The 26644-nt window shown below is 39.0% G+C and overlaps 2 protein-coding genes across 2 annotated transcripts in view; both read right to left on the reverse strand.

The window, feature by feature from the left end:
* The window catches only part of LOC134743479 (uncharacterized), a 64084-nt gene that overhangs the window by 21568 nt on the left and 15872 nt on the right, over positions 1-26644 (reverse strand). The window contains exon 2 of the mRNA XM_063676927.1: positions 11164-11362. Within this exon, the coding sequence (XP_063532997.1) occupies positions 11164-11332 (169 nt within the window). The 5' untranslated portion in view covers positions 11333-11362. The remainder of the gene's footprint in view (positions 1-11163; positions 11363-26644) is intronic.
* The window catches only part of LOC134743375 (uncharacterized), a 548210-nt gene that overhangs the window by 17237 nt on the left and 504329 nt on the right, over positions 1-26644 (reverse strand). The window lies entirely within an intron of this gene.

Consider the following 26644-nt stretch of genomic DNA (forward strand, 5'->3'; position numbering starts at 1 on the left):
AAAAAGGAAAAAAAAGGGTAGGCAGAAGAAAGAAGCACACGTCAAATTTATTTACGGATTTTTATTTTGGGATAAAAAATACTTAACTGTTTTTCTAATTCTTGACAATATTACATATGTGTTAATAATCACCTCAGTGCCGCCCACAGTTATTTTCACCACTCTTTATTGAAGAACTAAACTTAAATTTCATTTCCTGTTTGTGCAAGTCATAGTGTTACAGTTAGCAAATGGATCAATTGTCAAAGTTGCAAAAAAACATGGAGGAGCTGAAGAAGCTCTTTGAAACCCGGATGGCCAACTTTGAGAAATCCATCCCCGCACAAGATTCAGGCGCCCCGGAGGCAGTGACGGACCAATTTGATGATTTCAAAAGTTTTATTTGGAAAGCTGTAACGGGCTTGCAGGCTCAGATGGACCTTGTTTTGCACACCCTTGAGGACATGGAGACCCGGTCACGATCCAACATCCTGCTGCTGCATGGAGTCCCGGAGGCTCAGGATGAGGTAGTAGTCGAAAAAGTGACAAGTATTTGCTGGGATAAACTTCAATTGCGAGGTATATCAGAGTCTTCCTTTATAGTCTGCCATCGTCTTGGGAAGAGTACGTCCAAAAAGAAACCCAGGGCAATTTTGATTAAATTTGTCTGTCTGCGCACCCGGAATGATGTGTGGTCAGCAAAGAAACTGCTCAAGGGGTCGGGCTACACGGCCTCTGAGTTCCTCACTAGTGCCCGGCATGCAGTCTTTGTCGAAGCCAGGCGAGTTTATGGGGTCAAGGGCAGCTGGACCAGTGATGGTAAGATAGTTGTGGTGTGCCCGGATGGTTCGCGGCGTAAAATTACTACTCTGGCGGAGTTGCAGGCATTGCCAACGCCTTCAGGGGTGGCGGCCAGCTCCGAGCAGTCTCAGGAGCAACCTGGAGTGACTCCGCAATCGTCTGCCGCAGGCGCAGGCGCGACTCCAGCTGGCGGTGCGTCGGCGCAGGTAGTCCCTCGCCCAAACCGGGCCGCAAGGAAGAAGCCCGTTGACCCATGGTCCCGATAGTTGTTTATGTTTAGTTGTATTATTTTACTTTTAGTTACCGTATAAACTTCAATGTATCTTGTTTTATATTATGTACAGTTTAATCTCATCTTCTACCGACATTCCTTATTTTTAATTGATAATTATTTTATTTATACCCAACCCAATTGCCAACTATAGACAAACGTCAAATTCAGCACGATAATATCACTTTGGAATGTGTCAGTTTGACAGTACGTTTTGTTATTGCTGAAGTAAAGGCGTATTTTTCTTTTAACAATGTGTAACTTTTTAGTAATTATAGTTGTGCCGGTTTAAGTGATGGTATACTTAAATATGTTAGTTATATGAGTAACGATTTTCGTATTGTCAATTTTAAAGTTTATTTTTATTGTTTTTACAGCTGCTGGCGAGTAAATGAGGCGATAGCAAGTTTATATATACAACCGATTATATAAAATCAGCACTTTTTACTTACACAATTATATATTATCTTTTTTTTTCTATAGGTATATCTGTATTTATTTACACATTTTACACATTATTTTAACAGAAACAATTATCAGCACTTGCATGCACTCTCACACACAGACATGCTCCTCTAAAACCCACACGTGTCAAACACTTTCCTGCCCCGTGGCTTACTTCAGACATTAGGGACCTAATGAAGAAAAGGAACAGAGCTCGCCTAAGACTAAGACACGATCCCTCGGAACTTAATCATCGAGCTTACACATCGCTTCGTAACCGTTGCAATAGGGCTTGCAGGGACGCTAGGCGCAAATATATACATCGCTCTATTGACGAATGTCCTCCCACTAAGCTTTGGAGTTTTTTAAAATCACTTGGTGTTGGCAAGGCCAAACCCAATGCTATCGAGACTCTAGATCTGAACGCTCTTAATCAATTTTTCAGCGCCTCCCCTGTTTGCCTTGACCCGCTTGTCAAGCAAACTTCTTTGTCCCTTTTAGCCAATTCTCCGCTTTCAGACATTGCTCTCTTTGATCTTGGCCCTATTACCACGCAAGAAGTTATTTCAATACTCAAGTCTAATAAAACTAGAGCCGTCGGTGATGATAATCTGAGCTTGGATATGCTTATGCTCGTGGCGGACTCAATTGCTCCTGTACTGTCGCATATAATAAATTTTTCTATCTCCTCTGGTGTCTTTCCCTCATGTTGGAAAAATGCCCACATAATTCCACTTCCTAAAGTGTCTAATCCTTCCTCGTTTTCCCAATATCGTCCTATTTCGATCCTACCAGTCCTTTCCAAGATAATTGAACGTTTTGTCAATAGACGTCTCTCTTCGCACCTCAACAGACACAACCTTTTTAACCCTTTCCAATCCGGGTTCCGCCCCGGGCATAGCACTACCACTGCGCTTGTTAAAGTCACCGACGACATTCGCCTTAATATAGAAAATAAAAAAATCACAATTTTGGTTCTCTTGGACTTTAGCAGCGCATTCAACACAGTTGATTTCGACATTCTCTTAGCCTTTTTAAATCATTTTAATGTTTCACCCACTTCATTGTCCTGGTTTCGCAGCTATCTCTTTGGGAGGCGTCAGAGGGTTCGAGTTGACGATAATCTTTCTGATTGGTGTGAACTTTCTTCTGGCGTCCCCCAGGGGGGTATTCTCTCTCCATTGCTTTTCTCCATTTTCATAAATAACATTACTAAGTCTTTAAAATCTTGCTACCACCTTTACGCAGATGATCTGCAAATTTATTCAGCTGCCAACCTTGACGATTTCGATTCCCTCGTAAGCCAAATTAACGCCGACTTAGAATCCGTCTGTTTGTGGGCTTCATCTTTCGGGTTGAAAGTCAACGCCATGAAGTCGCAAGCGATCGTTTTTGGAAGTCCTTATTACATCTCCAAATTGTCTGAGCAGGTGACACCTAGAATTTTCTTTGATGGTATACCAATTCCTTTCTCACCCACTGTCAGAAATCTAGGGGTCACCATGGATCAGACACTTTCCTGGGCGCCTCATGTCACTGAATTGAGCAAAAAGCTGTTTGGATCGCTCCATTCTTTAAGGCGCCTGCAGAACTTTCTTCCACTTGACACCAAAGCCATGCTCGCTCGCTCTCTGTTACTGCCTTTACTCGACTACGGCGACGCTGTGAATCTTGACATGACAGAAGAGCTCTTGGACAAGTTAGAGCGCTTACAGAATGTCTGTATAAGATTCATTTTCGGCCTACGGAAGTTCGATCATGTATCTTACTACCGTCATAAACTCAATTGGCTTCCAATCCGCCGCCGCAGAGATCTTCACACTCTTTCTCTTCTCTTCAATGTTCTTTTTACACCTTCTTCTCCTGTATACCTCTCTCAAAAATTTCAATTTCTGGCTGAAGGCAGTGGCCACCGTCTCCGTTCTAGCGCGAATTTATCACTTGCCATCCCCTCTCACAAATCTCGTGGATACAACAAGTCCTTCGCAGTGCGTTCAGTGAAGCTGTGGAATGAGCTGCCAGTTTCGCTCAGACAGGCGCAATCGCTTGCGTCGTTCAAGGAGAGGTTAAAGAAGCTGTGGTTATCTGATTGACTAATGTGCCTATATTTGTATTGTATGTTGCTTTATATTTTTCTACTTTTTTCCAATTTTTAGTGTATTTTCCCCATTCCTTTTTGTGTAATATATTATATGTTTATCCTATTAATTTTGTATGTATTTATATCCTTTATCTTTCTGGTACCTTGTTGTACATTTTGCTACATTTGTCACCCTCTTTTCACTTTCTCCTCTCATCTACTCAAAGGTTAACTGGAAGAGATCCCTCATAGGGATAAGTTCGCCTTTGTACATCTTATTATTTGTACCATGTAATTTTTAATGTGTATATTTGTACAATAAAGAGTTTACTACTACTACTACTTTGCTCACGCCTAGCTATAGCTACGCCACTGGTTCAGTACACAAAACGTTCAAATCACTCGTTGAATGTCACTTAACAAGCAAAACGCACACTAATACGATTACCGCATTTAAATAACAGCTTATAATTATAATATAAAGCGCTGCAGAAGTGTATATAGTTGGTCAAACTAAATTGTCAGTAAATATGAACAAAAAAACTATACTCATTCTTTTCTTTTGGGTGCTAGTACTAGTGTAAGACAAAGATAATATGATTCTCTCTATGTTTGAAATGAGACAGTCCTTTGACAAACTATATACCTATATTATATATTCCGCCGCTTGTCGCCCGCTGCGGTCTGCGAAAAGTTAGTAAAACTGAATGTAAGCGTCTAACATAATAGTTCTGAGCGAGAATTGGTGTGGTTTGCTCTGCGTTTTTGGCATTTTGTGGCATTACGAGTATGATGCTTTAAAATTTCAGTTTGCGTTTGGGTTTGTTACGAGATATGTTTTAGGTAAAATGATATGAAACTGTAGGGTACAGACCTATGTAACTCCGTATGAGATGAATGAAGTCTAAGGAAAAAACGTGCCTCGGAAAACAAGAAAATTTGATTCTCGGACAGATGGCGCTACCACCAATACCAACCTTGATGCTAGAGGCTAGATGGCGTTGACGGTTTCGTTTGTTATTTAACAATTTTAACACATATCAGTGAAAGAACATGGGTCAAAATCATATAAAAATAATAAATACAAATGAAAAAAAAAAACATTTTTCCATATATGTATATATATACATATTTGATATTTTTATTTTTAGTTTTAATCGTGTGTCGATAGATGGCAGTAAATTTACTGTAACTACAAAATTTACCACGACAGTATACCCCTCTATCCTATCTATTATCTTTGCTGTATGGTAAATAAAATGTAGCAGCTGTAATTTAATGTTAAGTTAACTAAGCTACTGGATTTTAACGTCGCTTCAAATAACTAATGCTAAGCTATTGAATTGAATATTTAAATATATTTTCGGGAAAGGAAAAGAAAATGACATTTGTGGACACTTTTTTAAGAAATTGTCTGTATAATTAATGATTATGATGGTATTTTCTGTAAAATATTAAAGTGTTGTTGGGGTTGCCTCGATTTTGCAGTGCGTCGGGAATGTTTGCCGAAGCTCGCGTGGACGGCTTCCAAGCCATAATGCGCAAGAGAATGGCCTCCCTGATGCGCCGTGCCGTGACAGCCCCAGCAGCCTTCTGAATACTGTTATGGACAGGTTAGATTGTCCAATAGTAAAAAAATGGAATGCCATGCACATGGACAACAGGAGTGCTGTTGGGCTAAGTTAGTTATTTAAGTAGTAGTTTTAGTTTAATTTAAGTTATTGTAATAATATGCATATATATGTTAGTCTGTAAGGTATTCGTAATATGGGCCTTGTTGTCTGATTAAAATTATTAAATAAATAAAAAAAAATTGCTAATAATTTGTCACCATTTCTGCAAAAATGTTACTTAAGGGGCCCACTGACTATCAGTCCGCCGGTCGATATCGGCCTGTCAGTTGTTTGGAACTGTCAACTTTTTGTTCTAACTGACAGGCTGATATCGTCCGGCGGACTGATAGTCAGTGGGCCCCTTAACATGTCTACAATATCGACTCGGGACAAATGTATTCGTACGACCCAAAAATAAGTATTTTGAAGTTAGCCTACTTCCAAAATACTGGCATGACCTAGGTTTCAATCAGCCCTTTCATTACCGACATTGGAGTCAGCTTTGTGGCAGTCTGCCAACTATTGATCGTGTTTGGCACGCCTTATTACTGCATAGTGCTTTCATGGGTACTGGGGGTCTAGCCAACATGACAACCATATCATATTTCATTTATTGCATAGTCATGAACATATGTAATTATATAGAGCTAGATGCCAGAGATGAGTGAAAGCCCAGGGGCTGCGGAAGGCCCAAGACAACATGGATAGGTCTTGTAAAAAAGAATCTTAAAGAAAAAAGAATACCACTAGAGACGACCTAGGACGGACGTAGCGACGCCGTATAAGGAGAGCCGACCCCAAGTAAATGGGGTATAAGGCTAAGAAGAAGAAGAGAAGATGAACATAATAGGATGTTAATACAGTTAAGTAAGTCATTTTTATCACCGCACCGCTCGCCATCGGTAGGGTGTTCATCCTCACACCCTAGAACCTAAATGGTCGCGTACTGTGCGGTTTAAGAGGAATTTCTTTCCGCGGGCGGATTTCTTTCGGCTTTGGAATGAGCTCCCTGCCGAGGTTTTCCCGAGGGGCTACAGTATGGGGTTCTTCAAAAAAGGAGTGTACAGGTTTTTAAAGGGTCGGCAACGCGCGTGTAATATCCCTGGTGTTGCAGGCGTCCATAGGCTACGGTAACTGCTTAACATCAGGCGGGCCGTATGCTTGATTGCCACCGACGTGGTATAAAAAAAAGTCAATTCAACAATGTAACTTAGTATCTAAGATCTATTAAAACATTTCATTCAATTATAATAAATTTATAATTAGTGTGTATAAAATTTAATTTAAAAATTCGTCAATTGAGTAGGTAGTAGCATTTGTGAATTAATATGTCTTTTAATTTAGACAAACGAACCGAAAAGTAAGTATGTATCGCGATGACAGATGCTACGAAAAGTCACGTGACTATTTCCTTACATTATTTACCTAAGTTTCGATTAGCGATTACATCAACGATTGTCATTTTGGCTAGGCCCCTTGGCCTACCTCAGTCATTTCTTTCAGGTGTAGGATATCCTCCTTCTCTGTGATTTTATATAATTTAAGATAAAAATGTTGCATAAGATACCATTTATTTGCATTTTTCTTTGAAAATTGCAGATGCATAGGATAGAGTAAACGAGCTACATACAAAGTGCATTCCTCTTTTATGCAACAGGACTGGCACTAGCATTTTCCATATAATGTATAAAAATAAAACATATTCTTTAAATATTATTATATGTAGAGCTCAACTAGGAAAGGATTCTTTGGAAATTTAACCCCTAAGGTAGTGTAAATAGGGGTTGAATGTTTTCGTTTCACTTGGAGGCAGTTTGTTTAACCCGCGCGCCGCGTGCCTTGAAACCCTCGCAATGCTCAAGATACCACTTCTTTTACAAATAACTATTGCGGCCTTCGAAGGTTAACATAATTATTATTACAGTAACTGTACACCTCAACTTCCCTCAACTAAGCAAGGTTTCTTTAGAAATTCAACCTCTTGAGTGTGAAAATGGGGCCGAAGGCGGGAGGGGGCTAGTATAATACAGGGTATCCTTAGCCATTGGACAAAGCCGTAATGCATTAGGGTATTTAGAACCAGTATACAATAGTATATTATTGTCGAGGCTCGGAAGTAGCTACTTGGTGGCTGAGGATTCGTTTTAAACGGACGACCTTGGGAGTCCGTTTAATTGAATCCGAAGCCAGCAAGTAGCCTTCCAGCCGAGTCATATATAGTGCTTTTTTCAAAAATGGCGCAATAAATGCAAGTATAATAGAAATATTTTACAGAAGCAACGTTCTTATGTGTATATTTTCACAGAAAAAAGTAAAAAGATTTGCTTTGCCGCCGTTTTGTTTTTTAAATTAAAAATGGAAGTGTATTTTTCTGCTGAAAATACGCTTACCGATATGAGACACCTAAATAGTCGCGGTACCAACATTATAATAATAAGTACTGATCATCTGTTTGGCTGTTTAATGGACCTATGCCTTCATTTGATATGGTCACTTTAACTTTAAAAAAGTTTGGAACTCGACAAATAATGGAATTTGTATGCAACATTGCAGTCCCGAAATCGAGACTGCAATGTTTTTAACTTTTTAATTTTTTGACTGACCATAAACTACGCACTTCGCGACCTACTTTTTAACCGGCAACGTCGACTTTGCCGTCCATTTTTGAGAAAAGTATCATAACAACCATTAATTACACATTTATTTACATACAAGATATACCATTAATTAAAAAAATATTAACGTTAGAGCATTCCTGAGAGTGTGTAAGTGAAGTTACTTTCACGTGGGATTGCAGGGTTTGTCCAATAGCTAAGGTCACTCTGTATAAAATATCAGTGCCGAGACACCTGGGGCGCGAAATTGGAATAAATGGACTTGTTCGCCTTTGAGATGCATTTTATTATGCAGCTGATAAAGCTTGCAATATTGCAGTGAATAAAGTTTCACCTTTCATAGCAGATTTTAATTAATAATTATTATGCACAAATAGGTACAATGCAAACAAGTTCTTCGAAGCTTTAGAAAAGCGTTTAGATAGTTTTAATTAAGAAAAGAATGGGGAATAATCGAACTTAAACTATCGTGAAACATATTTCAAAATATTTAGATCAGTACGGTTTCACTCACTATTATTTTTACAAAAGCGACTAAAAATAATAGTGAGTGAAACCGTACTGATCTAAATAGAATGGGGAATACCCCATTTTCCTCTTTGTATATTAACATTATAGAAAGTATGTTTACACAAGTTGATGTAGGCATAAGTATATTGACCATTACTTCACACAAAATCCGTACAAATCGAATAAAATCAATATAGGCATAGCTGTGGTTGATGTAAATATTTTGACACAATTTGATAATCAGGGATATAACTGCAATGTTCTGCCACCAGAGTGCAGCACTAGCCTTTTTAGTAAACCATAGAGTAACTTATACATACTGTACCTTTAACAAAAACCTTTAACAGGTTTTTGACAAGTTTTCAGAGATAATAAAATATGACATTGATGTATCAAGGCGGTTTGCTTACAGAGGACCTACCGGGAAACGCGAATCCGAAAATTCGCTATCTGCCTCTTTATCGCTCGAATTTGCAAGAGTGACAGAGATGAAGGAATTCTCTTGTTTCATGATAGACCCTCAGATTGTGGTAGTGGCGCCCTGGCGTCCCCTACGCAGTTTCGCGTAATATTCCCTATTGTATCAAAATATTTTCAATAATGTTTAATATGTATCCAGTGAGGAAAATGGGGACTACATTTGTAAGGAGAGGTGGTTTCGGGTTCGGGGCAGTCGTCCACTTTCGTCTTAAGTTGGCATAAAGGTAGAGTTTACTTAGAGAAAAATCACAATACCTCCAAACAAAAACCACAAACATTTCACACTTCCATTTACGGATTACCGCAACCCCAAACCCCATTAAACCCCTTTATATTACCCGATAAATGGGTTTCGTGGCTGGGAAGCTTTGACCCACTATTGATAAGATACGCGGCCCTAAATAAGCTTATCTTGTGTTGTGTAAAAATCCGAGACCGAATCCTATTGAGATGTATTTCCAACGGCAATAAGTATTGGCTCTGTGAGCTGAAGATTGATTGAATGATTTATTGGTAAAAATTGTTGTTTTACAAGTCAAGATATTACATTATTACATAATGAGATTACAATACTAATGTATACCTAATATTTACAAATTATAGTTTACATTTACAACCAAAATCTTAACCTACGTATAATTAATTCAACACAATAACACAAATATTACAATTTCTTCTTAAAGCTACATTCGTTGAATGATCTCTACGAAGAAACTCGTATACGCTGTAGCACGCTGTGCAATTAGTAGCGATTTAAGTTTCCTGGTAAACTGAATGTAACTTTTCGCTGACTTTATATCGGGTGGCTGTCACAGAATAAGTAATAGTAGTAACTATTTATTAATCTGCGGTAATAGTATTATCATACAGAACGGCCACGCACCGCCCCGCCCCGACTCGAATTACCTCGTCCCGCGACAGCAGATTGACGGCCGTTTGCCTGTATATATATGCCATAGTAATGATACTATGTTTAAGCAACTTACTCACACTATGACGCATGACGCGTGTACAGACGTGCCGTTCACACATAGAACCGCAAGTGATTTTTGATGTATAGCGGGTCCGCCCTGTGACAGAGTTGTAGATTTTAGCCCCAATGACACTGAGCGATTTCCTGAGTTTGGCTAGACCTCGCGAACATAACAGAACTGAATAAATGTATGGCTCCCCCATTTCTAAATAAATCCAAAAACTGGAAGGAAAAAAAATCATCGAACTTGCTCACAAAATTTCACGAGGTACGGTTGAGAATTGCGACCTGTAGAGGAAAACATTCGGGCACACGAAAGCAGTAAAGTTTTTCAGGATTTCCTCTGCCATGTCAGGATTTTTGGCCCTTTTCAATCAATCAATCAATCAATCAATATCATTTATTTGCAAGAATACTTAATTTTAGTTACAGGATGTTATTGTAGTATATTGATGTTGTCACTTACTTGGCGTGTTTTTTAGAACTCTCAACTAGCCACTTTGTTTTATACCACGTTCGTGGCAAACAAGCATACGGCCCGCCTGATGGTAAGCAGTTACCGTAACCTGTGGACGGCTGCAACTACAGGAGTGTTACATGCGCGTTGACGACCTTAATACCACTAGAAGCTAGCTAAAAGTTAGAGAAAAAGGAAGGTTATGCTATATAGCTGCAGCATATTAAATTGAATTAAATTAAATTAAATTATCGTTTATTTCGAGCTCATGGCTCATAAAATGTTAGTACTTACAATAAAACTTAAAAAACTATGTTAGTGACAGTAATAATTTCTTAACTAAATTTACAGTTACTATACACTGTTACTGGGCTTGTGAAGCCCACAACAGTGCATTAAATGAAAAAGAAAAAATGAAAAATTGTTTATTTCGTTTAAGAATTACTTATACAGGTAAGTGTTGGTGCCTCTTTTTAAGTAAGAAAATACCTGTGTTAAGAGGCACCGCTCTTCCTTAAAATTGGTAATAAATGGTTTTAAAATACAAATATAAATTTAAAGAAATAAAAATAAACACAATATCAGAGAATAACAAAAGTAATTACTTATAGCTTAATTTAACCTAATGAGAAGATGGACTTGCAAGTCCATATGAGTGTGCGTGTGTGTCTGTGTGTGTGTAGTGTGTGTGTTTTGGAATATGCTGGGTCAGGAAAAATGACCGTCTAAGTTTTATGGGTTGGCTCTTGTCAGATGGGGTCGGGTTTTGTAGGGTGGTCTCGGGTTTTGTCAGATTGGCTTAGGTTTTGTCGGGTCAGCTTGGGTTATGTCAGGGTGGCTGGGGCTTTGTAGAGTCGGATCGGGTTATGTCAGGGTAGCTCGGGCTTTGTATGGACGGCTCGGGCTTTGTAGGGTCGGCTCGGGTTTTGTCGGGTCTCACCTGAAATATTAATCCGCTCCTCATCATAATAGTCCAAGTGGTGCTCATCGTCCTCGGGCTCGAGGTCGGGCCGGGTCGGGTCGGGTCGGGCCGGTTGGCGTCGCGTCGCGTTGGGGGCGCCGCTCACGGCCAGCACGCACACCACCGCCAGGGGGAGCACCACCTCCATGCCGACATCACAAGCGACACGCCTTCAGCGCTGGGGACAAGAAGTTTAAGTCAAATATCACGGTTAAAGATTGTACCCGGATGACCACACATCCAGAATTTTCGGGACGTCACAATATCCGCTATTAGATTCGGCTATACGAATCACATATAGCATAAATAGCATGACAGAAACACTCTGTCGACATTAAAGGTGGTTTTTGCACAATGAAGTATTCAATGTTTATTATAATAGTTCAATATTTATGTAAAGAGTGCGCTAAACATACTTTTAAGTATACAGATACCAAGACTATTCCACGAAAAATAAAACCTGAAAATTTGCGAAAGTGGCGCCATCTAGCGTGGTTTAAGTTTTGAGTAACCTAGTCGAACCACCTTAATGACGTAGCTATCTAATTTGGATAACAGTTTGACACAATTGACACCAACGATTGATTATTTTATTAATGTTTATTTTGATTGATAACCACAAAAGGACAAAATAAATAAAAGAAAATCTATTCCATATTCTAACCAAATTTAAAACAAATCTTCTTCCTCGCGTTATCCCGGAATTTTTCCACGGCTCATGGGAGCCTGGGGTCCGCTTTGACAACTAAGGCACTAGTTTTTACGAAAGCGACTGCCATCTGACCTTCCAGCCCAGAGGGGAAACTACGAAACTAGGCCTTATTGGGATTAGTTCCGTATCGTCACGATGTTTTCCTTCACCGAAAAGCAACTGTTAAATATCAAATGATATTTCGTACATATGTTCCGTAAAACTCATTGGTACGAGCCGGGGTTTGAACCCGCGACCTTAGGATTGAAAGTCGCACGCTCTTACCGCTAGGCCACCAGCGCTTATTTAATTTAAAACAAATCATATGCTAAAAACATAAGATCTGAACCGAACATTTGATCGAATGTTCGTATTCGGCAAACTCCATATTCGGCCCATCTCTATTTTTCGCACTCTTTTTTCGAATACTTTGGTATGTAACCTTCGTCATTGTGTTGTGTATACCTTTACACTACCTTTTTCAAATAAATCCAAGCAAAATACTGCACTTTATATATTCTGCTGACAACCACTGAGCCATAGTTCTTATTACTAAAACACTACGTTTCAGAAAAGCGTAGCTATTATTCATGTGTACTTAAGTCAGCTTGACTTTAGCGCTACTGGCCAGTATTAAAAAGAGTCTCATACAATTTCCAACCCTATTTCCTTTGTCATAAGGTATATTATGCATGGTTGTGTCTAAGTGCGACTTTTCTATATAAGTCACCCCTATTTGTTACCGACATGCTGTCTGATCCTTGATAGCGTCTTTCTAGTTGACCGAGTTCGATATTTCAAGCTTTAAAGGGGCCCACTGACTATCAGTCCGTCGGACGATATCGGACTGTCAGGTGTTCGGAACTGTCAAATCTTTGTTCTAACAGGCTGATATCGTCCAGCGGGCTGATAATCAGTGGGCCCTTTCAAATTTTTGTTGTAACTGACAGGCTGATATCGTCCGGCGGACTGATAATAAATATAAATAAACAAATAAATATATAAATATACATATATATTTAGTGTACTCATAGTCATAAGGTATAATTAAACATATGATTATATTATTCGTGTAGAAGTTTTACTTTTTAGTTTTTTTCTCTCAGTGCACCCACCTTGACGCTTTTCTGTTTAGCCCTATGGTTGACTGGTAGAGAATGCCTATAATGGCATTAAGTCCGCCTGTTGTACACTTTTTATGAGCAATAAAGTTTAAAATAAAATAATAGTTATTTGTTATACAAGGGTGCAAAGTTGTATTTTACCTGCGAGTGTTTCAACACACGAGAAGTAAAATACATTTGCATCCGTGTGTAACACAAAACTTTTCCCCTCACTATAGCGAGGAAAGTGCAACATCCACAGGCGTTAGATCATCTTCATCACTGGAATCACTTATTCCTTTACGATATTATAACAGAAAACACTGGAAATTCTGATTTTTACGTGAGTCGGTGAGAAGTGTTTTTAAGTAAAAAATTTGTTGACAATGTCGACGTTTCTGTTCTGACGTATGAAATGTCAACGATGCGTTTTGAAATTGCATCGACTCAACTTGTGCGTTCAGAATTATATTTATATAAATAAAAAATCTAACGTTTCTTATGGAAATTTAAGGTTTATGACTTAAAATTATTAAATAAAGCTAAATTTGGTCTTTTTTATTAGATTCTCAAACCATTTATTTAATGATAATTAATATCGAACGAACCATTATTATGAGCGTTTTACGTTTTGTTATCTGTCAAGCTACTTAAACACGCTCCATCCAAGGTCAAATTACTTTCCCCACTAGTGGATAAAATGCGTTTTCCCCCGCTTGTTTTAAAGGATAAAAGACGGCTTTCCGAGCTAGTGAGGGGAAAATAAATAATCCTTTAGAGCTATAGTGATCTGAATCCAGATTTAACTATAATACGCGCCTGAAAATTGGAACTATAGTCGTGAAACTAAAAATGTGCTTGCATCAGTCAGGTTTTGACGGAGTGAAAATATGATCAGGTATTTCCAAAATTGCAATTTTTTTGTGCATGAAGAAATGTAGAATTTTCAGATGGATATTGTAAAGTAAAAATAAATAGTCGCTGGATCACTTGTTTTATAAAAGAACCTCATCTCTATATCTGACTCTTAATTTATATTTTTATATTTAATTTTAAATAGCACTGAAAAATGTGTAGAAATGGAGATGCTTAGTGTCTTCAAGAAAAAAACCAACTTCAAGTAAAAAACAAAATAATGAAAAGACTTTTTTTAAAGGTCCAAGCTGTAGCGTTTGAAACTAATGTATCCTAATTTGCATCATTCGTATAAAAATAAGATTTATGACGTCATAAAAACCACGATCATCTTCAGTCCCCGGCAAGCTCGGTCGAATTGCACCTTCCCATACAAACGTAGTTCCGCTCTCATTTTAGAACTACATGTTAGATTGTAATGAAACTTTGCACATACAATGACATGAGGTATATCTAGGTCTGAAAATAGTTTATTATAGCTCCAGTTTATAAAAGTAACGAAATAGAGCAAAAACAAGTTTTGTATGAAAAACTTAAATTCGCTCTATTTTTTTTGACTATGGTATCTGAAGCTACATAAACTAATTACAGACATAGATATACCTTATCGTATTGTAAGTACAAAGTTTCAGAGCAATCTAGCTAGTCGTTTTAAAATGAGAGCTGAACTACGTTTGTATGGAGAACCGACCTTGCCGAAGCCCCTAAGAGAGAACCTCTCCCATTTACTAAGAAACACCTCAATCCACTATTCTTGCTAACTCATCCACGAATTGCTCTAAGAAGACGGGCTTTTCGTGACCAGACTTTCGGTTTAACATCTGTCTTATCATCTTGTCAAATTACGTCTTAATTGGAGTAAAAGAGATGCCCTCAATTGGCGAACTTCGCCCTTAGGCTTTTCGTGACCAGACTTCTAGGTTAATGTCTGTATTATCTGGAATATCTGCGTCTTTAGGAGACTAGGTCAAACAACTTTAATTATTCAAATCGTGGGATGAATAGCTAACTATTGAACGACCCACTGCGACTTTGGTTGTGACTCTTGGACTATATAATGAGGTAGAGATAGAATAATCGACTTCGCTGGTCACAAGGCGATTAAGTAATCTAAAGGGGCCCACTGACTATCAGTTCGCCTTGTATGAATCTGAACAAAGTTGTCCCCAAATTTTATGTAAATTGGATCACCGATGGATGCTCAAGATATCAAGATATCTTCCCCGCTTCGCTCGGTAGCTTAGAATAATATTATCTATACTATCCATACTAATATTATAAATGCGAATATCTGTCTGTCTGTCTGTGTGTTCCCTCTTCACGCTTAAACCGCTGAATCGATTTAGATGAAATTTAGCATAGAGATAGGTTGGACATAGGATAGTTTTTATCCCGAAAATCATCCCTTAAGAAAATAAAAAGCGGGGTGGAATTGAGATAATTAATGAAGTGTCTGCTAATTTGAGTGCATAATATGCAGACTTCTAGGTTAATGTCTGTATTATCTGGAATATCTGCGTCTTTAGGAGACTAGGTCAAACAACTTTAATTATTCAAATCGTGGGATGAATAGCTAACTATTGAACGACCCACTGCGACTTTGGTTGTGACTCTTGGACTATATAATGAGGTAGAGATAGAATAATCGACTTCGCTGGTCACAAGGCGATTAAGTAATCTAAAGGGGCCCACTGACTATCAGTTCGCCTTGTATGAATCTGAACAAAGTTGTCCCCAAATTTTATGTAAATTGGATCACCGATGGATGCTCAAGATATCAAGATATCTTCCCCGCTTCGCTCGGTAGCTTAGAATAATATTATCTATACTATCCATACTAATATTATAAATGCGAATATCTGTCTGTCTGTCTGTGTGTTCCCTCTTCACGCTTAAACCGCTGAATCGATTTAGATGAAATTTAGCATAGAGATAGGTTGGACATAGGATAGTTTTTATCCCGAAAATCATCCCTTAAGAAAATAAAAAGCGGGGTGGAATTGAGATAATTAATGAAGTGTCTGCTAATTTGAGTGCATAATATGCTCAAATTGAATAATTGCTATGAAAATTTTTCCAGGCGCTATACTTACTTTAGCTGCTGTTACTAAGTCCGCGCAGACGAAGTCGCGGGCAAAAGCTAGTATATAATATTATAAATGCGAAAGTCTGTCTGTCTGTCTGTGTGTTCCCTCTTCACGCCTAAACCGCTGAACCGATTTAGATGAAATTTGGCATAGAGATAGGTTGAGTCCCTGAGAAGCACATAGGATAGTTTTTATCCCGAAAATCATCCCTTAAGAAAGTAAAAAGCGGGGTGGAATTGAGATAATTAACGAAGTGCCTGCTAATTTGTGTACATAATATGCTCAAATTTAGATTGCTATGAGATTTTCTCCAGGCGCTATTCTTACTCCAGCTGCGGTTACTAAGTCCACGCAGACGAAGTCGCGGGCAAAAGCTAGTATTCTATATTCCTGACTAGGCCTGGGATAAAAGAGGAGTGAATTTATATCTTTCTTTAACATCAAAAGTGGCGTTATTTTTAGAACGCTATCATGATGCAGTCGTTCAGGATAGATTACGGAAATTGCGGCAGACATTTTAGAGATATCAATCATCGCGGGTCCCTTTCAGAATCTAGGCTATATTAAAGCATCTTGAAATTCCTGCTAATATTATAAATACGAAAGTAACTGTCCGTCTGTCTGCTTGTCTGTGTGGCTGTGCCGATTTAGATTAAATATGTTATGGAGATAGATTGAGTCCGCCAGAAGACCATAGGATAGTATTTCTTCTAATTATTATTATCAACTTTCTGTAATTTGGCGAAATTTTATTACTATTAGTAGCGAATCAACGCATATATTGATACAGTGCATATACACATGGATAGGTAGAATCTTATAAAATGATATATGATGAATACCTACTTATGTAACCCAATATTAATATGCAATAAATCATTCATTAATTCACCTAGACACGCGGTAGTGTGTCAAGCCAAGTTCAAAAGAAGAGAGCTGGCGACGCAGGGGCCGTGTGTTATTACACGAACCATTTGGAGCCACTTTTGACCCCTAAATGACTCAAAATCTATGAAACATAAACATTATTCACTCTTCACTCTGAACTGGCAGGGAGAAACATGTATTGTCATAATTCTTAACGAACATAAGCGGGAGACTCTTTTTAAGACTTAATGACAAAACAAATTGACTTAAAACGAAAATGACATACTTAAATTACGTAAATCGAAACTATTAAATATATTAATAACGGGTCACTCACGTGTTTTAAGTCGAAAACGCTCGACATGTTTCACTCCGTACCGAGGAGCGCCATCAGGAGCTTGCGTCGACGGTGACGGACCGGCGCAGACTCTCCGATGACTTAAAACACGTGAGTGACCCGTTATTAATATATTTAATATGTCTTGTGTCTCACGGAAGTTTTGTTATTAAATCGAAACTGTTATAAAAGGAAAGCGAAAAATGGATCACCCTTATAAGGTTTTACTTGACGGAGACGTGAAAGGTATCTGTACTAAAGATACATAAAAAGATACATGCAACTTTGACATTCAAAACTGAACCCCACTGCCACTAAACTTAGATCCATTTTAATTTGTCTCAATATGGAGATATGACTTTTCGGTATAGCTATTAGGCAGTGACCTCAAGCTATTATGTCCTGTTTACGCGGAAAAGCGTATTATTAGGTATTTGTCAACAGTGTCACTTACATCGTTTTATAAATAAGGTTTCTTTTGATAAATCACTTTTTCTTTAATCTGATACAAGGATTGGGTCACGAAGCTATGGTTAGCCGTTTTTTCATATAAATTTGACGTTTTTGCTCAGAATCCCTAGTGCAAACATTCGATAGCGTGACGAAGCATTTGCGTTTTCGGTATGTCTATTTTTGTATGGGATTTTGAACAGCGCGCCAAGCGGGACGTTTTGGAAACTCAAAATCCCATAAAAAATGACACGTAACGCAGACCCGTACGTCGCGTCACGCTATCGATGAAATTTACACAAGGGGTACTGTGCACTTTTGTAAAGTTACCTTGGTTCAACGCTACATCGAGACAAATTTGAAGAAATGCTTATAATTTCTATTGTAATAGCTTCGGTAGCTCAGTTCATAAAAACTGGTGTCCCAGAATTCATATAATAAAAATGCTGCTACGAACTACGGCGTGTGCTACGCCGTAGTTCGTAGCAGCATTTTTGTTATATGAATTCTGGGACACCAGTTTTTATCAACTGAGCTACCGAAGCTATTATGATCCTTCCGGCCGATTTCGACCATGGCGACCACTTCGACTCCTATTAGTAACTAGGAGCTAACTGTTACAGTTAGCACGGCGCTCGTGCGCCCGAATATGGCTGACGTAGCCGATCTTCGGGGCGAACTCCCGAAGCTATTACAATAGGGATGAGTCATGAGATGAGTCTAGAGATGCAACCCGTAGCCCCTTAATAAATGTAAAAACATAAATAAGGTAAGTATTTTTTGAGCTCTAAGAATGGGTAAGCACAGGCAGTCGGCAGAGGACTTAGTAGACTTAGTGAAACGATATAGTGATAGTGAGTGTACACATGATTTTACACACTCCTACTGACACGAGCGAGATTTTACATAAGTACCTACTTAACTTACTATAAGTTCTTTCAGTGTAATATAAGCGTTGTAATATAAGTTTCAGTGTAATATAACCTCCCCCAAGCTCTTCAACCTGTACGTTAATGACCTGATCGAGGGGTTGAGCAGCACTCCAGTAGGATGCAGAGTTGATGATGTTAGTATCAACAACATCAGCTACGCAGACGATATGGTGCTGCTCAGTCCAACGGTCAGGGCATTGAGAAAACTACTAAGCATATGTGAAGAGTACGTAAGTAAACATGGCTTACGGTATAACGCTAAGAAAAGCGAATATATGGTATTTAAGGCCGTCGGGGGCAAGCTACCGGAAAGTGTACCTGACATAAAACTTAATAATAACATACTCGAGCGCGTGTACACATTTAGATATCTTGGACACTATGTCACCGACGACCTTAAAGACCAATTAGATATAGAAAGGGAGCGCAGGGCACTGGCAGTCCGATGCAACATGCTAATAAGGAGGTTTGCACGATGTAGCCAACAGGTAAAAGTAACGTTATTTAAAGCATATTGTCAGGTGTTCTACACGTGCAGCCTCTGGACTAGTTATACGCAGAAGACCATCAGTTCCCTGCGCGTCCAATATAATAATGGTTTCAGGATGTTGTTGGGGCTGTCCCGTTTCTGCAGCGCATCGGGCATGTTTGCGCAAGCTCACACGGATGACTACTATGCCATAATACGCAAGAGAATTGCCTCGTTGCTCTGCAGAGTGCGGGCCAGCTCCAACCCCATCCTGACCACTGTTGCGGGCCGATACGACTCACCTATAATGCGGCATTTTGAATGTGTCATAACCGCTATTAAGTGAGTTGTAAGAATTTTATTGCTGACTGTTTTTGTTTTGTCGTTTTCTGTTTTTTGTGTTCCACTAACACTTAGTTTTTAACGTTAATTGTTACTAACCGTTATGGGCCAGTGTTGTCTTAAATAAATAAATTGAATTGAATAAGTATTATTTTATGTAATTTTGCAAAATACTATATTCCAGTCAAAAAAGTTGGCAACCCTAGATACAACGGATAGTTGTTTGGCCGGATACCAGATATTCGGCCAGACAGTCGGCCGAATTTTCGGTATCCGGCCAGCTGAACATTTTTGCAGGTTACAGACAGACAGACGGACGGCAGTCTTAGTAATAGGGTCCCGTTTTTAGGGTTCCGTACCCAAAGGGTAAAAACGGGATCCTATTACTAAGACTCCGCTGTCTGTCTGTCTGTATGTCTCACCAGGCTTTATCTCATGAACCGTGATAGCTAGACAGTTGAAATTTTCACAGATGATGTATTTTTGTTGCCGCTAATAACAACAAATATTAAAAACAGAATAAAATAAATATTTAAGTGGGGCTCCCTACAACAAACGTGATTTTTTGCCGTTTTTTGCGTAATGGTACCCTTAGTGCGCGAGACCGACTCGCGCTTGGCCGATTTTTACCCTTTGGGTACGGAACGTACAACGTACTCGTTCTCTGACGCTTAAGCGATAAAATACACAATAAGAAACAAAACGAACACAACTCTATCTCCACACGATTTTTCATCTCTTTCACACTTCAGATATCAAAGCATTGAGCGAGAGAGATGTTCAAATGTTTCGCATTCCGTAATGGAAATGATTGTTCTGCTTCTATTACAGAAGTTCGATATTATGTGTCTCTGCTAAAATCGATCTAATTGTTGAGGGATAAAGTCTATTTCAGGTTAAAAGGGAAGATTCGTTAGCAGGAAATTGCGAACCAGCTTGGATTGTTACATAAAGTACGAGTAAATAGTAACACAATATCACGTGATGTTGTACTTAGGTGTAGAATGAAATGTGACAATTTGATAACCGGTTTTTAACCGACTTCAAAAAGGAAATTATAGTTTTTTTTTGCTTTCTCTCGACTGTAAGATTTCTAATCTCTTTCACAATTCGTCACGATTATATATATTTTTCACGTCGTTCTCCGGATAGCCTGGAAAGAGTAATAATGACGGGCAAAGTTGAAGGCACGAGGCCTCAGGGCCCTCCTCCCACTAGATGGTGTGCTCAAATTACGGCAACTATGCAACTAAAACTGCACGAGGCCATGCGCTTGGCGAGGAACAGAACCCTATGGAGGAACCTGGTCTTCAGCAGAAGGACATGATGTCACGATCCTCAGTATTGAGGGACCGACTGAAGAAGAAGATATATTTTTTTATTATATCTATAACCCGATTTCACTAAAACGGCAGGGCCGGCTTGCAAAATTATTATTTTTGTTTGATAGGATACTTTATTCGGTCCCACCATCAATAAAATAAAGGTATAAGTAATCCACCGGTGGCCGAGGCGGGACTCGAACCCGCGTCTTCAGCTTACGCGCCTAACGTCCTGACTAGATGACCACCTAACTAGACTAGTAACTAGATCACCCGGCCACGGCGGTACCCGTCCCTATTCTCTAAATTCATAAAATAATTTGATTTGATTGATTTGTTTCCTAGATTGATGTTGAACTTCTAATGAAAACCATAACGCTGCGTCTTACGTAAGCGAACAACTCGCGAACGCGAAACGAAGCGGCGCGGCGCGGCGCGGCGGACCAGTAGGTATATAGTAGTAGTAGTAGTAGTAGGTATATAGGTAGGTAGGTAGGTAGGTAGGTAGGTAGGGGGGGCCGTATAGTAATACGGCGTTCGCGTTCGCAACGAGATCGCCCACGTAGGACACTTCTATAGGTATCAAAGGATTGATTCACCCCGAGCCGCATCGCTTCGCTTCGCGTTCGCGTGTTGTTCGCCCACGTAGTACGCTGAGTAAGTAGATGAGATGACATATCGCGATGCCTTTCCTGTCAAGTTAAATTATAATTTACTTCTTAAAGACCAATTCGAGTTTTAGTTATTCGATCTGTTTCCGATATGATACTGATCTGTCGTGTCAAAAGTGACATTTCTTCAACCAAAAACGTCACTTTTGGCTCAATCATCAAGCAATTAGGGACCGTTACGCGTCACCCGTCAGTCCTTGACCTTTAGCTTTACACGAAACAATTTATACGAATTTTATTAAAATGTTGGCATGAAATCTGAGGGCCTACGGCAAACCACGTTCGACGTGTTGTCTCTCTGTCGCACTTATAAATTCGTACGTAAGTGTGACAGGGAGGCAACACGTCGAACGTGGTTCGCGGTAGGCCCTCGGAATTCGAACGCTTAATACGAACGTTAGCCATTCATAAAAATAAAAACCAGCCAAGTGCGAGTCAGACTCGCGCACCGAGGGTTCCGTACATTACATAATTTAAACAATGTATTTTTTATGTGAAACGTGAGTGAAAGGTAAATAGCGGTTTACGATTTATGATTAAAAAAAACTACTTACTAGATCTCGTTCAAAATAATTTTCGGTGGAAGTTAGCATTGTAATTACATTATATATATTTTTTTGCTTTTATCATTCTCTTATTTTAGAAGTTACGGGGGGGGGGGGCGACACACATTTTACCACTTTGGTAAGGTCTCCCGCGCAAACTATTCAGTTTAGAAAAAAAATGATATTAGAAACCTCAATATAATTTTCGAAGACCTATCTATAAATACCCCACACTGTATGGGTTTGATGAAAAAAATTTTTTTGAGTTTCAGTTCTATGTATCCCCATACATAGAACTGAAACAAAAAAAAAATTGTTTTTTTTTTCTTTTTTTGTGTGAAAATCTTAATGCGGTTCACAGAAAGCATCTACTTACCAAGTTTCAACAGTATAGTTCTTATAGTTTCGGAAAAAAGTGGCCGTGACATACGGACGGACGAACAGACAGACAGACATGACGAATCTATAAGGGTTCCGTTTTTTGCCATTTGGCTACGGAACCCTAAAAAGGGTCTGATCGCTAGGTTTTCCCCGAAAGTCCGTCGTGAGCGTGACAAAGAACCATCAATCGATTCGTCTGGAACAAACGCAGACCCAAGATAAGGAAAGCCATTAGATTGGATCTCTAAGAGGGTACGTTCTGATAATACTTTTTTTTTATACCACGTCGGTGGCAATCAAGCATACGGCCCGCCTGATGGTAAGCAGTTACCGTAGCCTATGGACGCCTGCAACACCGGAGATATTACACGCGCGTTGCCGACCCTTTAAAAACCTGTACACTCCTTTTTTTGAAGAACCCCATACTGTAGCCCCTCGGGAAAACCTCGGCAGGGAGCTCATTCCACAGCCGAAGCGTACGCGGGAGGAAATTCCTCTTAAACCGCACAGTACGCGACCATTTAGGTGCTAGGGTGTGAGGATGAACACCTGATACTGATGTAAGCTGTTAAATCATTTATTCATTTGCAAGAATGTAGTAAAAATGTCCAATACATTCTGCTTAACAAAGCAAAGGTTTAGACTAAACTTAAAAGAACAAAGTAACATTATATAAATCAATTAGTAGAATGTCAAATTTTGAATCACATATAATAATAGAAATATTCGAGTTTTGAATGATTCACGGTTAGTTTCACTAGACTTATATTGACCGGGATATAGACCGTGATTACCTTTTGTATTATTTGTGAGCTCCCGATATTTCGACGCAGTTACATGCATCATGTTCACGGGTGACTGAAACCGGGTGGGTCATGTTGACGGGTGGGCAAGAATGAGGGTAGACAGAGCGCGGTCTACACAACTTTGTCACCCACCCGCTATCTTCAGTCACCCGTGAACATGATGCATGTAACTGCGTCGAAATATCGGGAGCTCACAAATAATACAAAAGGTAATCACGGTCTATATCCCGGTCAATATAAGTCTAATAGAAATATTCATTCAATAATTTAAAAAAAAAACGTTTATTCAAAGATCTACAACTAAATACAAATTTATTCTGCCAAACCACACAGTGGTTTGTTGGCAGACGAGGCTCCTTTGCGTTTGTGTTAGCGGTTGATATATAACTTAACTTTATCTTAAACCTAAACTTACCTACTTAACCCTTTACTGCATGCGCAGCCTTATATGGTTGTTATGTTTTTAGCTATTAAAGTTTACTTTTAACCAAATACTTATTTTATTTTTGACATGAAGTAAGGGGTTAACTTTCTAATCTGAGCGTACAGTTTACAAATGTAATGTATTATAAGGGTTATGTATTGTAATGTATTTAACCCTTTATTTTATTTAATAAAAAGTAACTTAATTTCTTTTTAAATGTTTGTTTTGTCATCCTTGTGGTCTTTAAATCCGACGGCAACTCGTTATAGATCATAGGGACTAAATATTTTCTACATCTTTGGCCAAAGTAATTCGTAAAACTAGGTACCAGCAATTTATTACTATCTCTGTTTCTCGTTAACCTTTGGTTGACAATAGGTATTTTAAACTCGTCATTACACATTTGTTCCAAAGCTAATAATAATGTGACTTGTTCATGAACTGTTAAAATTTTACATTCTAAGAAGAGTTGTTCATAGGTAGTACTTTTTCATTTAAATTTAGTTTTTTCGTCAACCATCAATTTCATGAATCTAATCTGCAATGCCTTTATCTTATCTAGATACGTTTTAAATGTACGGCCGTAGCTTGACAGACAATACGACAAAAGTGAGTCCACTAGATGCATACATAGTAGCCCTATTTAAAACGAACTTCAGATGGTGGAATTTTGCAAGTACTGCTCTTAATTTATTGCATAAGCCATTTAAATGTGGCTGCCACTAGAACTTATAATCTATAAGCAAGCCCAAGCTGCCCAAGTACTTGTATTGTTCCACCACCTGGAGCTCGGCACATCCGCACGCGCATTAATTTGCATTATAATCAAAATCGAAATATTAATTAAGGAGTTTAGGTGTTTAGGGTTCCGTACCTCAAAAACAGATCTAGAATGACGCTTAAAGATATAGTCTTCATCTTCTCAAATGACTTTTTCGTCTAAGACGGTAATCTGTTAAACAAAAGCCATTGTCTGTTTTGTTAGAAAGGTTGGCCATTGTGTGCCATTGTGTGTGAGCACCGCATGCGCCGTGGCACGCGCCAACACACAATGGCACACAAAGGCCGGCAGCTCCCACAAAAGAGACAATGGCTTTTGTTTAACAGATTACCGTCTTAGACAAAAAAGTCATTTGAGATGATGCAGACAGTGTGCAAAAGCCGTCACGTATTTATTTTGAACATTTGATGAGTGCGAAAGCGGCTGACTACAAATGGAAAAACGTTTTCACTTTTGAGCTTTATAGCGCCCGCTAGAGGCCGGATTGAATTTACAAAACTTAAGGTTATCAGGCTGAAAAATACTCGCGAAAAACTGCATTTAAGAGATACGGTTTACCGTACGGTTTGGTTATATTAACTTAGAATATACTATTACATAAGCCAATAATTTACGCAGTCACATAATAGTTGTCGATTCAATTCAACTGTCTAGCTGTCACGGTTCATACAGCCTGGTGTCAGACAGACGGACAGCTGAGTCTTAGTAATAGGGCCCTTTGGGTACGGAACCCTAAAAACTAATTTGACTAGCAAACACTTGACATCATTCCGATTTTGGTCGCGTGTTTGATTTTTGACACGCAATTTTGTACATTCTAGGCATTCTATCCCTCACAGGGAAAAAATTAAAATCTCGGGTGTATATCTGTCTCTCATTTGGATGTCAACTGCAGATGCATAAAGGATGACTCACGTTAGACCGGGCCGTGTCCGGGCCGGAGCTTCCGGCGCTTACTTTTCTATGACATGACAGGTGATCACGTGATGCTTTCCATAGAAAACGAAGCGCCGGAAGCTCCGGCCCGGACACGGCCCGGTCTAACGTGAGTCATCCTTTACAGTTGCGGCGTTAACGCGGGCGCTTTCACTGTTGGTACAAGTTGGACTCGCGCACTAAGGGTTCCGTACCATTACGCAAAAACGGCATAAAAATCACGTTTGCTGTATAGGAGCCCCACTTAAATATTCATTTTATTCTGTTTTTAGTATTTGTTGTTAAAGCGGCACCAGAAATACATCATCTGTGAAAATTTCAACTGTCTAGCTATCACGGTTCATGAAATACAGCCTGGTGACAGACAGACGGAAAGACAGACAGACGGGCAGACAGACATATAGACAGACATACAGACGGACAGTGGAGTCTTAGTAACAGGGTCCCATTTCTACCCTTTGGGTACGGAACCCTAAAAAACTAATAAGCCATAGCGTGACAACTAACAATATCAAAGATACCCTAGTAGGTAGGTATCTCTATTTATATTTTTACACTTTCCTCAATCAAATAGTTCGTTATTTTTATAATGCACCAATCTAACTTAGAAAGTTTACACACAGTTTTATTAACAGAAATAGTTTAACATATCACGCCAACCTGTTGAGTCGGGTTAGGAGAGACGAATAAATAATAACTACAGGTAATCTCTAATACAAAGATGCATTCATCATAATTCTTGCACATAACGGCAAGTAAGTGCGTTTATGGGAATTTTCACTTAAAAGTTTACTTTTTTTCGAAAATCCATCAACTTTTGGGTTATTTCTACTCAAAATCACGAGGACTATCGATTTAAAAAGAAAAAAGTGTGTCCCTAAAAAGTGTCAGTTTTGTAACGCATTTTCACATACATACATTTTGTATGGACCGTTACAAAACTGACACCCAAAACTTGTATGAAAAACTGGAGTCACTTTTTTTCTTTGGCTCATTCAATAGTACTCGTGATTTTGAGTCAAAATAACACAAAAGTTGATGGTTTTTCGAAAAAAAGTAAATGGTACCATTTATTCTGAAAACCCCCTAATGCCGTTTATGCATGGCTAGCAATGTCATGTTGCACAATATCCATAAAACTTTCAATCTTTCTGGAAACTTTCATGAAAGTTTCAACTTAGAAAGTTCCCGTTCAGATTACGCTGCGGCGTCTTACGTACGTAGGCGAACACTCGCGAACGCGAAGCGATTATTTGGCACATTGCTACGCGTGGCTCAGTTACCTATCCTTATGATGGTGTTATGGTTATGTGACTTGAATAAATAATAGTGGTAGGTACAGAAGATTCACTCTCATATGACCGCTAGGTGGCGCAAGCGCGATCAGGCGTCCGTTCCGTA

Source organism: Cydia strobilella, chromosome 8 (genome assembly GCF_947568885.1).
Source record: "Cydia strobilella chromosome 8, ilCydStro3.1, whole genome shotgun sequence".
In the NCBI taxonomy this organism is placed as follows: domain Eukaryota; kingdom Metazoa; phylum Arthropoda; class Insecta; order Lepidoptera; family Tortricidae; genus Cydia; species Cydia strobilella.